The following is a 14,171-nucleotide window of genomic DNA, read 5'->3' on the forward strand; positions in this document are numbered from 1 at the left end:
TAGTTGTATCATGAATAATCTTAGACAGGTACATTTCGAAGGGATTGTTCATGGATAATTGCTGCACATCAGACTTGCTTGGTGCTGGTGAATTCATGAAGATCTCTGTGCCCCGCTGTGCAGCAAGGAATACTGCAATCTCTCAGGACATGTGTGCTGTGTGGTTAGATGAGGCATGAAAGCAGGCTGTGCCATACCTTGGGCAAAGCAAGCATTTTGTACAGGAGTGTCTCTGGTAAGTCATTGTGCTGGTAATCATTCATAAAGAAAGGTAACCCCAGGAAAACTCCCTTACGTTAAGCTCAGAGATGTCAGGACGTGTACATGGCACAGTTCCCTTCCTGTCCCGTTAGTGCTGAATGAGTCAGGCCGATGCGCTAGAGTTAAAAGTGTTTGTGAAGACTGGCAATACTTGTTTCAAGAACATTAGAAAGGCTGCAGATGAGAGTGGCTTCCCTGATGACCGGGTCTGCCATTTCAAAACCACGAGCAGTCACCCACAGCAAGGACAGCGGGCGCTGAAGGCAGCGAGACGCTGCTTACAGGGGTTCCCTGTGCCTGTTGCTCACTTCGGAAAGCATCTGATACAAACAGACCTGTGTGGATCACAATGATACAGAACACCTGTCTGAAGTACCAGCGTCTGTGCAAAGACATGGCTTCCAGCCTGCAGGGCAACGTGTGTCAGATCTTCACAGTGAAGCGCCAACCCAGTGATGTCGAAGACAACAGTGCACAGGAGTTGAACAGTTTTACTTCAGGTTCCACTAATAACAAAGGCTGCTGATCCAGCTATCGACACTGACAATAGTAGAGCTGCAGAACTCTTACCGACCTGGTTTACTGACAAACAGAGAAGCTATAAACCTACCAAGTAAATCACTCAACCCACCCGTATGCAATACAATTACTCTTTTATACGGCTATGTATGTCACGTGACTTCATTCCAGACTGAGACAGAGCCCGTTTTGAAGCGCTGCATTGTGCCCTCTAGTGATGAAGCTGTTGCCCTGCAGTCCCTCTCTTGGGTTCGCTGGGAAATCAGCACAGCATTTTCCTTTCTGTCCCTGCTTTAAGGCCAGTCTGTTGCTCAACACTGTTAGCACACATGATATTGTACTGGCAGGCAAGGTGCACAGCCATCTGTCTGGACATTATCACTTCCTGTGCTATCCATGCTGCTAATATGATTACTGTAAGCCCCTGTGTCCATTTGGAGCTTGTGTAAGAGACTGGAGTAAATCCTTATAATCCACAATGGGCACAGGTGTGCATTTTCGCTGCTGCTGAGTCAGCGCTCCTGCACATAAAGCTCTGGCGACAGGAGGAGGCTGTGTTGTTTCGCCCACGGTCTGGCTGGAAGCTGGAAGCCTGAGCCCAGACATGGAGCAGAAAGTGGTGCTGATCACGGGCTGCTCCTCGGGGATAGGCCTGGCCCTGGCTGTCCGGATTGCCAAGGATGAGAAGAAGAGGTTCATGGGTGAGTGGTGGTGGTTGCTGGGGTGTGGAGAAGTAAGGGGAGACCCGCCAACATCCGCAGAAGGCATGATCGCAGCGGTCTCCAGCCCTGGTCCTGGAGAGCCAGCAGTGTCTGCAGGTTTGCTAGGTCTCCTTAAAGCACCAGTGTCTGGGGGAGGCCGTTAAATAGGTCCGGTTGAGCCCCTGACTCAGGTCGATAAGAGCTCATCTGGACTGAACACCTTCAGACACACACTGAACCTCCAGAACCAGGACGTGAAGCGACAGGGATCCGTCAACACGTATTTATTTCCTTTGCGTTCACTCTCATTTGCCTTAGTTTTTTTAATCATGAGCAAAGACAGAATTTGGATGGGAGACAGATTACATGTCTGACCCTCTCTACACCTTTAAAGGGCACAACAAGCCCTAGGCAGCAGGGTTATAGTACAGGGTTTTGTATGTCCTCTTAAGTCATATACAGCTCTCGTAACTGGAGCCCTGACTCAACCCTCCGCAGTGTTACGATGTTGATGGTTTAAAGAGACATAGAAAACATACTGGATTCCGGACTCTGAGCACTGCAGCTGTTACAGTATGTCTATCCTCTGCCAAAACGAGCTGTGCACAAGATGATGTCATATAGCCGAGGTTTGAGCAGTGAGCTTGGTCGTATTCCAACATAGCAAATGTTTCCTCTGTCATGGTAGTTTTTATTCATGTGGTAATTTATATCGTGTCAAGAGGGGCCAATGAGATAGCTCAAAGGATGGCTAAGTTAAGTGTAAAGTGAAGCACTTGACTTAGCCATCCCCTCACTTCATCCAATTAAGCAGGCTTTCAGGCAGTAAAGTGTTTTGTCTGGCGGTGTTTCAGAAAAGGAGCTGGGTTTCAATCAGCAAAATAGGGGGAAGGAAAGGATTTTTATTGAACAGAACCAGAATTAATCAGGGTTACAGAAAAGGGTTTTCTATGTCTCCTCACAATTCTGTAACTGTGACGAGCGAGATCTGAGCATTAGGACTGACCAAGAAGCTTTCTGCTGCTCTGGGAGCTGGTAGGAACAGCAGCCCAACCTTGCTCCTGCCTCTCCTCAGTGTACGCCACCATGAGGAACCTCAAGAAAGCCGACAACCTGATAGAGGCCGCAGGGAAGACGTTGGGCAGGACGCTGGAGATCAAGCAGCTGGACGTGTGTGACGAGAAGTCCATCAAGGCCTGTGTGGACAGCATTCCCAACCGGAGGATTGACATTCTCAGTGAGAGACCGCCGGCTCCCTGACACAGGGACTGGAGACCTGGGGAGGGGTGGGGGGACGACACTGAGCTCGTTCAATCACTGGTGTCTGCACACAACGGTCATTAGTCCGAAGGCTCAAGAGTCAGAAAAAATATTCCATTAAGTAATTCAAAAATAAAAAGGCTGAAGGATTATGTTTTTATGCAATACTTAACTTGTGAACCTTCAGAATATAAAACAGCATTTTTGAATATAGAACAGCACCTCTGACAGGCCTCTGACTAGACTCCTACGCTTCTTAATCATAATACCTACACTATTTCTTACCATTAGGTGTGAATGTGGGTTATACAGTACATGTACCTTTTTATGCAGCTAGAGCTCTGTATTACATCACAGCTTCTGTTTAGAGAGTCTGCTGCCTTCTGTTGCCAGTTGTGTGAAATTACCAGTTAAACTGCACAGACTGTCAGAAGGCAGTGAATGTGACTTTTAACGGGTTGGCATTTTACAGTCGCTATTCATCTCCTGGCTATTTAACTCAAAACAGTGTGAAACTATTTGGTAATTCAACAGTAACCACTCTGTGAATCACACATGCAGTAAAGAGATAGGTCTTAGAGATAATTAGTCTGGAACAGATGTGTCTTTGGCAGACTCTCTCTGAAAAATGTCATCAGAGCCCTTGTCAAAAGAGCTGATTTCTCCCATGTTCCCATCATGCCTTGAGATGACCTTGCCTGTATACCCCAGCCAGAGTGCTTGTATCCGGGACACGGTTTGAAGACCATCTGTGTCACTCTTCTCTGGTGATCCTGCAGTCAGCAACGCCGGGATGGGGCTGATCGGACCCATCGAGTGTCAGACGATGGAGGAGATGAAGGCTGTGATGGACACAAACTTTTTTGGCCTGGTCCGGCTCCTGCAGGAGATCCTGCCCGACATGAAGAGGAGAAAGAGCGGCCACATTGTTGTGATCAGCAGTGTGATGGGGATTCAAGGTAGGGGGGCCTGCAGCCAGCGGGTGACCTTTGACCTGCATGTTGAGTGATCCAGGCTAGCTGCAGACACGGCCAGAATGCTTGTGGCCAACTCACGTATACAGTATAACTAAGGCACAGACTCCAGGCCTGGTCTTGGGGACCTGCACTCCTGGTTTTCATTCCAGCTGAGCTCTCAGTTACACCATGAAACACATAATTGTACTAATAGTACTAATAGTGCTAATGTGAATTCTTAAATTATTTCTATTTTCTTTTCACAGGCATATTGTTCAACGACATTTATGCTGCATCCAAATTTGCTGTGGAGGGATTCTGTGAGAGTCTGGCTGTTCAGGCCCTGAGGTTTAACCTGAAGTAAGTTCCTCTGACGGACTGACATTAGAGACAAGACCCCCTTTTCGAAACGAATGGAAGCTAATGCAATCCAGACACAGTAAAAATAAACAACAAAAAAGATGCAGAGAAGTATTCGAAATCTGCATCAGATTTATTAAACAGACCAAACACTGGGTTTTTGATGCTGTCTGCTCTTGGAATTTTCCTATTCTGCTGTTAAGTTGGAAAAAAAACAAGTCACTTCCTGCAGAATTTTCTTTGCTGGATCATTTGCTTCCTCTTGTAAATGATCAGCGGAAACATACTTTCCATTTGTTGCTGGATCATTAACCCCTTTTCTTCCTGCTGTATTATTTCTGTCTTTAGCTGCACACATTTCAGAGAACTCCAAAAGGTCTGTGACATATTGCATCGTTGCCAGGCAAACAGCCTGTTGGAAAACTGTCCCAGTGGCGCATGAACATCTGGGGGTCTAAATCTTTAAGTCCTCATTCTGGAATGGTCCTGACCATCTGTTTCAACAACAGAACTGAATCAGCAAACAGAGACGTAAAAGCAGGAGTATTGACAAGAAACACACCCATGCCCAGATCTTTATCATTATTTTTCCTGTGATTACAGCAAGGGGGGATTTCTTCTGTTCTACAGGAAAGCAGAATAAATCCTGGAGGCAGCTGTGCTGAATTTAATCATGGACAAGGTCACGCTGTAAACTGAGCAGGGAGCTGCGTCAGCATGCCTGGGCTGCAGAGGAATAGGTTCATTCTTCTGGAAGGAAAGGGAAAGGAAAAGAAGAAGGCTCCGAAGCCTAAACAGTGTTTCTTTTCTTTACCTTTCAGAATGGAATAAACCTTTGCGTGTTACCATACTGGCATTGATCAATAACCGTTTCTTTTTAAATGAGACAGTATGTCATTGGAACAAGTACAGGTTTATTCCATGCTGAAAAGAGAAGAAAAGAAACACAATGTTTTGGCTGTGGAGCCAAAACTCCACTTTGGCTGTTCAGCATGGAATAAACCTTTACTTGTTCCTGACACAGCTCCCTACTTGAACTACTTCGGTATGTCATTGGCCAGCTCCTGTGTTTTTCTGCCTGAGAGCGTGAAAGAAATACACTTGTCTTTTCACTTCCTCAATTCCAGCATCAGCCTTATCGAACCAGGCCCTGTGATCACAGAATTCGAGCGCAAAGTTTCCGAGGAAGGCCTAAAGACAGACCTCACCAAAGCGGACAAAGTGACCGCAGACATGTTCACCAACATCTACATGAAGAACTACAAGCAGATCTTCGAGAGCCTGGGCCAGTCTCCAGAAGATATAGCAGAGGTAGGGATCGGAGACATGCACAATAAGCTCCTGACTTCCAGTATTCTGTTTGCCATGTGCAGCTCCAGTAATTTGTGGTCACTGGGTCAAATATACAATTATTCATTTGGCACTTTGAAGCTTTTTTTTAATGAAAATATAAACCTCGGAGCAGTCGATGATAATGGATCATCGTGTAGCCTGGATGATACCACAAAGCTGTGTTTAAGGCAAACAGCTGCTGATGTTACATGTGCAGTTCAGGCAGTAAACACAGCGTATTGCTGATTTCCTTCTATCACACAGCCTCACAGAAAGTAACATTATTCTTCAGACATGAAACATATCGCCCATAAGCAAAGAGTTTCACGGAACAGAAAATGAATTATTGACTGTTCTGATTTTATATAACTGAACCAAAATGATAAATTGAAGTATTTCCTGTTTAATTTTCATAAAGATTTAGCCTTTTACATCTACTTCCTCAGCACACTCTCAAGATCATCAACGCAGAGACCCCACCCTTCCGCCACCAGACCAACACCCTCTACACGCCCATGACCACCCTCAAGTACGCCGACCCCAATGGCGACCTGCCCATCGACACCTTCTACAAGATGGTGTTCGAGCACGACAAGGTCTTCAGCGCCAGCCTGAACTTCATCAAGCTGCTGCGCTGGAGGAGTCGCAAGAGCTTCTCCCTGGGGAAGCCCCAGTCCTAGAGCCGCGGGCATGCCCCCTGCAGCTGCTCTCCGGAAAGACGGCCTCGCCCGCGCCCAGCCTCTCTAGCCCCCCTGCTCAGAAGACTTCGAATCCAGGGCTGTCCCGCCCCAGAAGTGGGACAAGCATGTGGATGAGTCTATAGCAAAGGCCTGAGTGGTGCATCCTTAAAAAAAACCAACTGATTTTCAAACCTGAGTTTTTCCTCTCAGCTCTAATGCTTCATTCTGTAGAGGTATTTTAATAACCCGAGCTGGACAGCATGGAAGATCGAGTCTGAAACAAGTACAGTCCAGTCTGGTGCTGTGTGTGGTTGACGCCATTTCCCTTTCATCTGTTTTTTGGTGTTTTTTGAATGCTGAATGGTGTGCTGCCTTGAATGGTTTCTGTTTGTCTGTTGTTATATTATCACCCACAGTAATAACCCACTCTGGCAGCAAAGGCAGTCGAATGAGAGGAAATGGCACAGAGGGACTTTGAGTGTTGGGCAACATTGAATAGGCTCTTAGTCTCTCTTAGAGAAAAGGCACCAGAATGGGGTTCATAAAGTCTGAGTCTCTTTGTCTCGTAGTCAAAAACCCCATGGATAACAGGTACAAAAGTTTACATTCCAATGCAATAAAACAACAAAATGCAAATTTTATATACTTCCTAAACTATGTAAACAGATAGAAATGAGATGTGTTTCTGTTTAGAGAAACCCTTTCTGTTAATGGAATGTTAATAAAGGTTGTCAGAGTCGAAGAGTGTCCAGCCTTGCATCCATGATACGTTTCTCCCAGCTGGTTGTGGGGGATGAGGATTGAGAGAGCTGTAAAAAGTCCGAGTTCTCAGTAATGAAGGAGGCACACTGTTTTTGCACTCGTGTTTGAATTCTTTATTCGCAGTTGTTATCGACAGGCAGCCCTGAGGAGCATATGTACACTATGTTTACAAGCAGCTCTTCAGAGCCACTGAATTTCTACAGCACATTCTTCACCTGGAACTCACCAAATAAGAATCCCCAGTTCACAGCTGCGCACCTCTGGCTTATTCAGGGACCAGTGTACAGTATGTCTTCTCCTGGCATGCACTTAAGGTTAAATGCGATTGTCAATTGGCAGTTGAGGTCTTTTGTCAAAAGGGTGTACTGCCTGTATGCAGTACATTAACATTTAATTTAGTGCGTTTGTGAAAGTTGGTTACTCGGAGTAATAGCTTTGTTTGGAGAAAAATAGAACCAATCAGTGTCATACACTACTACTACTACTAAAACCAGAAGGGCTCTGCCTCTGAAAGTGGGGTATTAATGTACATTAATCAGCTTTAAATGAAGTGTCATCATTTTGCCATTTTACCTATGGTATATCTTTAGTATATAGTTGTTATTAGAACAAAATGATAACATAAATCAATGTTGCCCGATTAGGCAATAGGTTACTTAACATAAAGTCTTTCTGTAAAGACTGTTAAGTAATTAAATCAACGCCCAGCTCTAGAAACATATGGCCTGGTAATGGGATTTACTGAAACTAAATCCTACAACACAGTGAAAGACTCCATCTAAGTGACACAAACACAGATCTCCTGTATACAGTATGTAGCCATTTTATCTGCAACAATCAAGCAGGACACCTGTTAAATCTTACACTGTAACTTCACATGCAAATGGAAATTCAACCAGAAATGTGTCTATCCTAAAGATAAATCCCATGTGTACTTTTTCTGGCAAATGGTGAAGAAACCTTTAGAAAAAAAGAAACATGACACCTATCAAAAGCACCCCAGCAGCTTTTATAGAAGTTTGTGGATTATGCTTTAGATTAAGTTGTATAAATATTAATGTAATATTATATTTAAAAATAAAACTGAGGTTCTGTAGAATAGAACACTGATAATCCATCTATAGAATCACAGTGATGTAGCTCAGTGCTGTTTACATGAACACTAACCTAACCTCATCTTTAACTTAACTATCATTCTACAGAGTATACATTTATAGTAAATTATCAAACTGATGCTATATTTCAACTTTCAAAAACTTTTTTAGAGATAAAAGGCTGCTGACTGTGCATCGCCCAGGTGGCGGATAAAGTGAGATCCTCTGAGATTACAAACGTTATATAACCGCAAGGAATTATTGTTATCCTGCTTCGCTAAAGCTCATGACAACCAGAAAGCGATCGAAGCGGATGTGGGGGCAGCGCAGAGTACAGGTCTGTGAATCGGGAACACCGCTGTTGCACCTTCAAAGGAGGTAACTTCACCGCAGCGGCGCCTATCCACCCAGCTGAGCAAACGAGTCCAGCATTTCTGTCAATAAAGTAGCAGTAACCTTTCAGGGGGAAAATCTCTGTCCTTTTACTGTTGCCGAACTCAGGATAAGATCAGGCTTGATAAGCCTCTAGGCTACGCTATGGACGTTATTCTCACGTAGCGTTAAAAATGCATTTGTTTGTCTATGTGTACACTGCAGGTCACCCGACTTCAAGGGAGTTGCACGCTTGGAAAGCTCAGACCCAGCCACAGAGCGTCCCTGCGGCTCGAACTCCCCCTATTGGTCGCTGTGGGGCAACATTCCGTGACGTCGCCGGATGCGGAAAAACGTCATCCGTTGCAATATGGGATAGCTTCCGGAATCGATTAGAAACCCTGCTGCTTTAACGCCTGGTGCTGTGGACCGAGCACCGAAATGAATTAACAAAAGTATTATGTTATTCTCGGAGCTGGTGTAATAAGCCTTATTGTTTATAACATTTAGAGAGAGAGAAAAACAGTCCCTTCGAAACTGTGGAATTACAATGCAGAGGAAGCCAGTCTAAAGAGTTTAGGATCATGTGTAAATTAAATAGCAGCTGAGGCGATAGGAAATCTGCTTGGAGACCGGCTGATTTGATCCTGTTGGTTTCTCCTACGCTTTTTTTCTGGTGGATGAAAAATCCAATAGGTCGCTTTGACAGCGTTAGACACTGGGCAGGGTGCAGCGCCGTTGATGTAAAAGCAGGGATTTGGGGTGTACCTAGGAGTTTGGCGGAGAAGCTGTAGGTTGGTGCAGTTGAAACTCCGTCCGGGCCGCCGTGGAGTCGAATCGCAGCTGAGGTTCAGTGTTTCGGGAAAAGGACGGCAGGACAGCATGGCTTCTTCGTCTGGGAACGACGACGATCTCACTATACCCCGGGCAGCTATCAATAAAATGATTAAAGAAACTCTCCCCAACGTGCGGGTGGCGAACGACGCCAGGGAGCTGGTGGTGAATTGTTGCACTGAGTTCATCCACCTCATTTCGTCGGAAGCTAACGAGATCTGTAACAAGTCGGAAAAGAAAACGATCTCTCCTGAACACGTAATACACGGTAAGATTCGTTACCGGTGCCTATTACTCACTCGTTTTGGGGGGAGAGGGAGGGCGAACTGTTTTACTCGCGGATTTGGGCGGCTAAATCGTTTGCTAATGCGTCTCGTTTTTAACCTCCCCCTTAAAACCACTCCCACTCGCCGACTTGACAGCGAGGGGTTCACACACTGTTGTTGTATTGTGTTGCTGGCTTGTTAAAGGGACAAGGAATTATGGCAACACGTTCTACGGTTTGGGTATAGCCGAACCCTCTGATGTACATATTCCTTCACCTCCTGGATTCATTTAAATGTAATGCAGACAGACCAGCCCTGTTGCGAAGCTTTGTCATCACCCTTACAATTCTGTACATGATGGGGAGATAAATGACAGGAATCCTGATGCTTAGTGTCATGAATTACAGCAGAGGTGCCAAAAGTACTGTGTGCTTTAAGCCCGAAACAGTGACTTTCATGGGTGTCTTAAAACAGGACTGTCTGTTTTGTCTAGCGCTCGAGAGCCTGGGCTTTGCCTCCTACATCACCGAAGTAAAGGATGTGTTGCAAGAGTGTAAAACGGTCGCGCTCAAGAGGAGAAAGGCAAGCTCCCGCCTGGAAAACCTCGGCATTCCCGAGGAGGAGCTCCTCCGGCAGCAGCAGGAGCTGTTCGCCAAGGTAAAGCCGCCTACCCCGCCTCGGCACCTGCAGTCTCGAGACGCACCTTGCATTCTGTCTTTTCACCTTGTCGCTGCAACACTGGGTGGGTCTGCTACTCTGCCCCAGCGATGCAGGTGGGAGTCTGCTCTTCCTGGATCGTGCGTGCAGTAGTCCTCTTTGCTGTTTGAGGACATAAGGATACAAACGACAGGAGGCCACCCCCAAGATGCTTGAGCTCATCCTGGTTGGCGTTGAGTGATGCAGACAAGAGCCCACGGCTCCACCCTGGTTTACCCTGGTGGAGCAAAGGTGGTTACAGTACCTCACTGGGGGTACACCAGCGCTCTGCAGTGGGGACTTGTACCCATAGCCTGCCAGTCATGAGTCCAAAGGCTCTCCCTCTGCTCGACACCGCCTTGACCTTCGATCAAGTGTTTCATATTCTGTGGATGTGCCTTCATAGTTGGAACGCTCTTTAGCCCACCTCAGCAGAGGAGCAGTCCTCACGCTTACTGAAGTGAGGAATGGGAAGCTTTCGATGTGGTCCACATCCTCTTTGTCCTACCTCGATCTCATTGAATGTGCGGAAGGGCTCACAGAGCAGTGTACGGTACAGGGTGGCCTCTCCCATCGGCTGCGTGCCCCAGCCCCTGTAGGGCCAAGACTGGTTTAGATTGCAGGTGAAGGTGAAGCCACAGGAAGTCCACAACAGGGAGCTCCAGCGGAGCCCTAGCAGCTTGAGCCAACGCTGCGGGCTGTGAGGCTGTGGGCTGGTGTGTCTGAGCATCAGTGGAGCCGGCGAGGTGTGAGCTGCAGGAGTGTCTGAACGCTGGCGAGGTGTGAGCTGCAGGAGTGTCTGAACGCTGGCGAGGTGTACGCTGCAGGAGTGTCTGAACGCTGGCGAGGTGTGAGCTGCAGGAGTGTCTGAACGCTGGCGAGGTTTGAGCTGCAGGAGTGTCTGAACGCTGGCGAGGTGTACGCTGCAGGAGTGTCTGAACGCTGGCGAGGTGTGAGCTGCAGGAGTGTCTGAACACTGGCGAGGTGTGAGCTGCAGGAGTGTCTGAACGCCGGCGAGGTGTGTGCTTCAGGAGTGTCTGATCGCCGGCGAGGTGTGAGCTGCAGGAGTGTCTGAACGCCGGCGAGGTGTGAGCTGCAGGAGTGTCTGAACGCCGGCGAGGTGTGAGCTGCAGGAGTGTCTGAACGCCGGCGAGGTGTGAGCTGCAGGAGTGTCTGAACGCCGGCGAGGTGTGAGCTGCAGGAGTGTCTGAACGCCGGCGAGGTGTGAGCTGCAGGAGTGTCTGAACGCCGGCGAGGTGTGAGCTGCAGGAGTGTCTGAACGCCGGCGAGGTGTGTGCTGCAGGAGTGTCTGAACGCCGGCGAGGTGTGTGCTGCAGGAGTGTCTGAACGCCGGCGAGGTGTGAGCTGCAGGAGTGTCTGAACGCCGGCGAGGTGTGAGCTGCAGGAGTGTCTGAACGCCGGCGAGGTGTGAGCTGCAGGAGTGTCTGAACGCCGGCGAGGTGTGAGCTGCAGGAGTGTCTGAACGCCGGCGAGGTGGGAGCTGCAGGAGTGTCTGAACGCCGGCGAGGTGGGAGCTGCAGGAGTGTCTGAACGCCGGCGAGGTGGGAGCTGCAGGAGTGTCTGAACGCCGGCGAGGTGGGAGCTGCAGGAGTGTCTGAACGCCGGCGAGGTGGGAGCTGCAGGAGTGTCTGAACGCCGGCGAGGTGGGAGCTGCAGGAGTGTCTGAACGCCGGCGAGGTGTGAGCTGCAGGAGTGTCTGAACGCCGGCGAGGTGTGAGCTGCAGGAGTGTCTGAACGCCGGCGAGGTGTGTGCTGCAGGAGTGTCTGAACTCTGGCGAGGTGTGCGCTGCAGGAGTGTCTGAACGCCGGTGGAGGCACTGCAGGCTGTGAGGCTGTGGGCAGGAGTGTCTGAGCGCCGGTGGAGCTGGCGAGGTGTGCGCCGCAGGAGTGTCTGAATGGCGGTGGAGGTGCTGCAGGAGTGTCTGAGCGCCGGTGGAGGCGCTGCAGGCTGTGAGGCTGTGGGCAGGAGTGTCTGAACGCCTGTGGAGCTGGCGAGGTGTGCGCTGCAGGAGTGTCTGAACGCCGGTGGAGGCGCTGCAGGCTGTGAGGCTGTGGGCAGGAGTGTCTGAGCGCCGGTGGAGCTGGCGAGGTGTGCGCTGCAGGAGTGTCTGAACGCCGGTGGAGGCGCTGCAGGCTGTGAGGCTGTGGGCAGGAGTGTCTGAACGCCGGTGGAGCTGGCGAGGTGTGCGCTGCAGGAGTGTCTGAACGCCGGTGGAGCTGGCGAGGTGTGCGCCGCAGGAGTGTCTGAATGGCGGTGGAGGCGCTGCAGGAGTGTCTGAACGCCGGTGGAGGCGCTGCAGGCTGTGAGGCTGTGGGCAGGAGTGTCTGAGCGCCGGTGGAGCTGGCGAGGTGTGCGCTGCAGGAGTGTCTGAACGCCGGTGGAGGCGCTGCAGGCTGTGAGGCTGTGGGCAGGAGTGTCTGAACGCCGGTGGAGCTGGCGAGGTGTGCGCTGCAGGAGTGTCTGAACGCCGGTGGAGCTGGCGAGGTGTGCGCCGCAGGAGTGTCTGAATGGCGGTGGAGGCGCTGCAGGAGTGTCTGAACGCCGGTGGAGGCGCTGCAGGCTGTGAGGCAGTGGGCAGGAGTGTCTGAACAGGTGGCTGTTGTTGCTGCTGTTGCAGGCCCGGCAGCAGCAGGCAGAGCTGGCCCAGCAGGAGTGGTTACAGATGCAGCAGGCGGCCCAGCAGGCTCAGCTGGCAGCGGCCTCTGCCAGCGCCGCGAGCCAGGCCGGCTCCTCTCAGGACGAGGACGAGGAGGACGACATGTGAGCCGAGGGGTCCCGGGGGCGTCGGGCCTCGCTGCAGCCCCCCGCAGCGCCGACTTCCTCTTCTGCTGCACGTGTCGGGGGGCGGGGGCATTGACCGAACTGCGATGCCTTCTGCCCGTCGGTGGAGTCCAATCAGACTGTACTGTCTCCCGTTCAATTTCTTTTGTTTTGTTTTAAGATAGCGCCATCGGGGAAAAGCTGAACTAGCTGTTTTTCTTTTTGTGTTTTTCCCCCATTACGTCATACTATGAAACCCGACAGTTTGGCTAGTTTTGTTTTGTGCTTTTAAAGTGACCATCATCTTACCTGTGGTTCCCCCACTCGCCCATCTTCCCTTTCGCCACTTTTTGTTTCTTTCTGTACCAGTATGAAGGTTTTCTTCTGCAAGTCGGTGATCTTGCGCACGTGGCCGAGATGAAAGGCCTTTACATTTCCTGAACAGCAGCAATGTCAGCAAAGAGGATGCCTAAATCAAACATACACATAATCAAAGTGTGGTGGGAAGTGTTCACATTCTTCAGGTATTGCCCCCTTATTTACCCTTTTGTATTAATATATTTTCCCTTTACAAATCTAAACCCCTCTGTTGGAACAGGTGTAGCAAAACAGCTCTTATTGATCGAGATTTCTTTTGACCCCTTAAAACTCATGTATGATTTGCCCTGTTCATATGGAAATATTCTCCCCTCCGCCCTTATTAGCCCTTTAGTGATGCACAGAGCTTCGCGTAAAGACTTTGAAGAAAGTTTTTGCACCGTTTTGTAAAATTAAATGTGACTTTTGGTTACTTTTAGGTACTTTTCTAAAGAAGTAGTGATGAGATGATGAAGATAGGTTGAGGCTTTTTTTTTCTCAGAACAGTATTGCAGTTTATAACTTACTGCTCACAGGAAGTAAAGCCTGGGGACAAATAGGAATTACTTTCATCCTGTAGTACCAAAGAGAGAACTACCCTGGCAGGAAACAACCCCCACGGAGAAGCCTTGGGTGCTAAGGTAAATTTAATGTAAGACATTCTGGATCTTCTCTGCATACATTTTCCATGTATAAGAGTAAACTTTAAGGTCTTCTGCTTGTGTAGTGAGTACAGAAATGTAATTTTCACATTGTAAGCTTGTTTGATTAGTTTTGATACCCGAGGATACGGATTTTTCATGAGCAATGTGTAAAATCTGCATTGTGAATGTGTGGTGAATCATAAGTGATGATTGGTGACTTCTAATGGCAATTACCTGTTTCACGCCTTTTCACAAGCTGTATTCTCTAAGCAATAAAATTGACGTTTTATAAAAA

The 14,171-nt window shown here is 48.8% G+C and overlaps 2 protein-coding genes across 2 annotated transcripts; both read left to right on the forward strand.

The window, feature by feature from the left end:
- The first annotated feature begins 1,225 nt into the window (after positions 1 to 1,225).
- Positions 1,226 to 6,808, forward strand: LOC148823291 (retinol dehydrogenase 8). The gene is made up of 6 exons (XM_088927453.1): positions 1,226 to 1,481; positions 2,557 to 2,718; positions 3,521 to 3,700; positions 3,964 to 4,057; positions 5,185 to 5,368; positions 5,836 to 6,808. The coding sequence occupies exons 1-6, from the start codon at positions 1,385 to 1,387 to the stop codon at positions 6,067 to 6,069; spliced, it is 951 nt and encodes a 316-aa protein (XP_088783579.1). The 5' UTR covers positions 1,226 to 1,384; the 3' UTR covers positions 6,070 to 6,808.
- A 1,714-nt stretch (positions 6,809 to 8,522) lies between these two features.
- dr1 (down-regulator of transcription 1) lies at positions 8,523 to 14,171 on the forward strand. The gene is made up of 3 exons (XM_088928343.1): positions 8,523 to 9,399; positions 9,891 to 10,054; positions 12,733 to 14,171. Exons 1-3 carry the CDS (start codon positions 9,180 to 9,182, stop codon positions 12,877 to 12,879), a joined length of 531 nt encoding a protein of 176 aa, XP_088784469.1. The 5' UTR covers positions 8,523 to 9,179; the 3' UTR covers positions 12,880 to 14,171.

This window comes from Atractosteus spatula, chromosome 11 (genome assembly GCF_055471065.1).
Source record: "Atractosteus spatula isolate fAtrSpa1 chromosome 11, fAtrSpa1.hap1, whole genome shotgun sequence".
Classification (NCBI taxonomy): Eukaryota; Metazoa; Chordata; class Actinopteri; order Semionotiformes; family Lepisosteidae; genus Atractosteus; species Atractosteus spatula.

Bases quoted from the DNA above. Each gene is read 5' to 3' on its own strand.
- LOC148823291 (XM_088927453.1), top strand. From the start codon at position 1,385: ATGGAGCAGAAAGTGGTGCTGATCACGGGCTGCTCCTCGGGGATAGGC. The intron at 2,719-3,520 runs GTGAGAGACCGC...GTGATCCTGCAG, and splicing joins CCGGAGGATTGACATTCTCA to TCAGCAACGCCGGGATGGGG. The intron at 4,058-5,184 runs GTAAGTTCCTCT...CCTCAATTCCAG, and splicing joins GCCCTGAGGTTTAACCTGAA to CATCAGCCTTATCGAACCAG.
- dr1 (XM_088928343.1), top strand. From the start codon at position 9,180: ATGGCTTCTTCGTCTGGGAACGACGACGATCTCACTATACCCCGGGCA. The intron at 9,400-9,890 runs GTAAGATTCGTT...TGTTTTGTCTAG, and splicing joins TCCTGAACACGTAATACACG to CGCTCGAGAGCCTGGGCTTT. The intron at 10,055-12,732 runs GTAAAGCCGCCT...CTGCTGTTGCAG, and splicing joins AGCAGGAGCTGTTCGCCAAG to GCCCGGCAGCAGCAGGCAGA.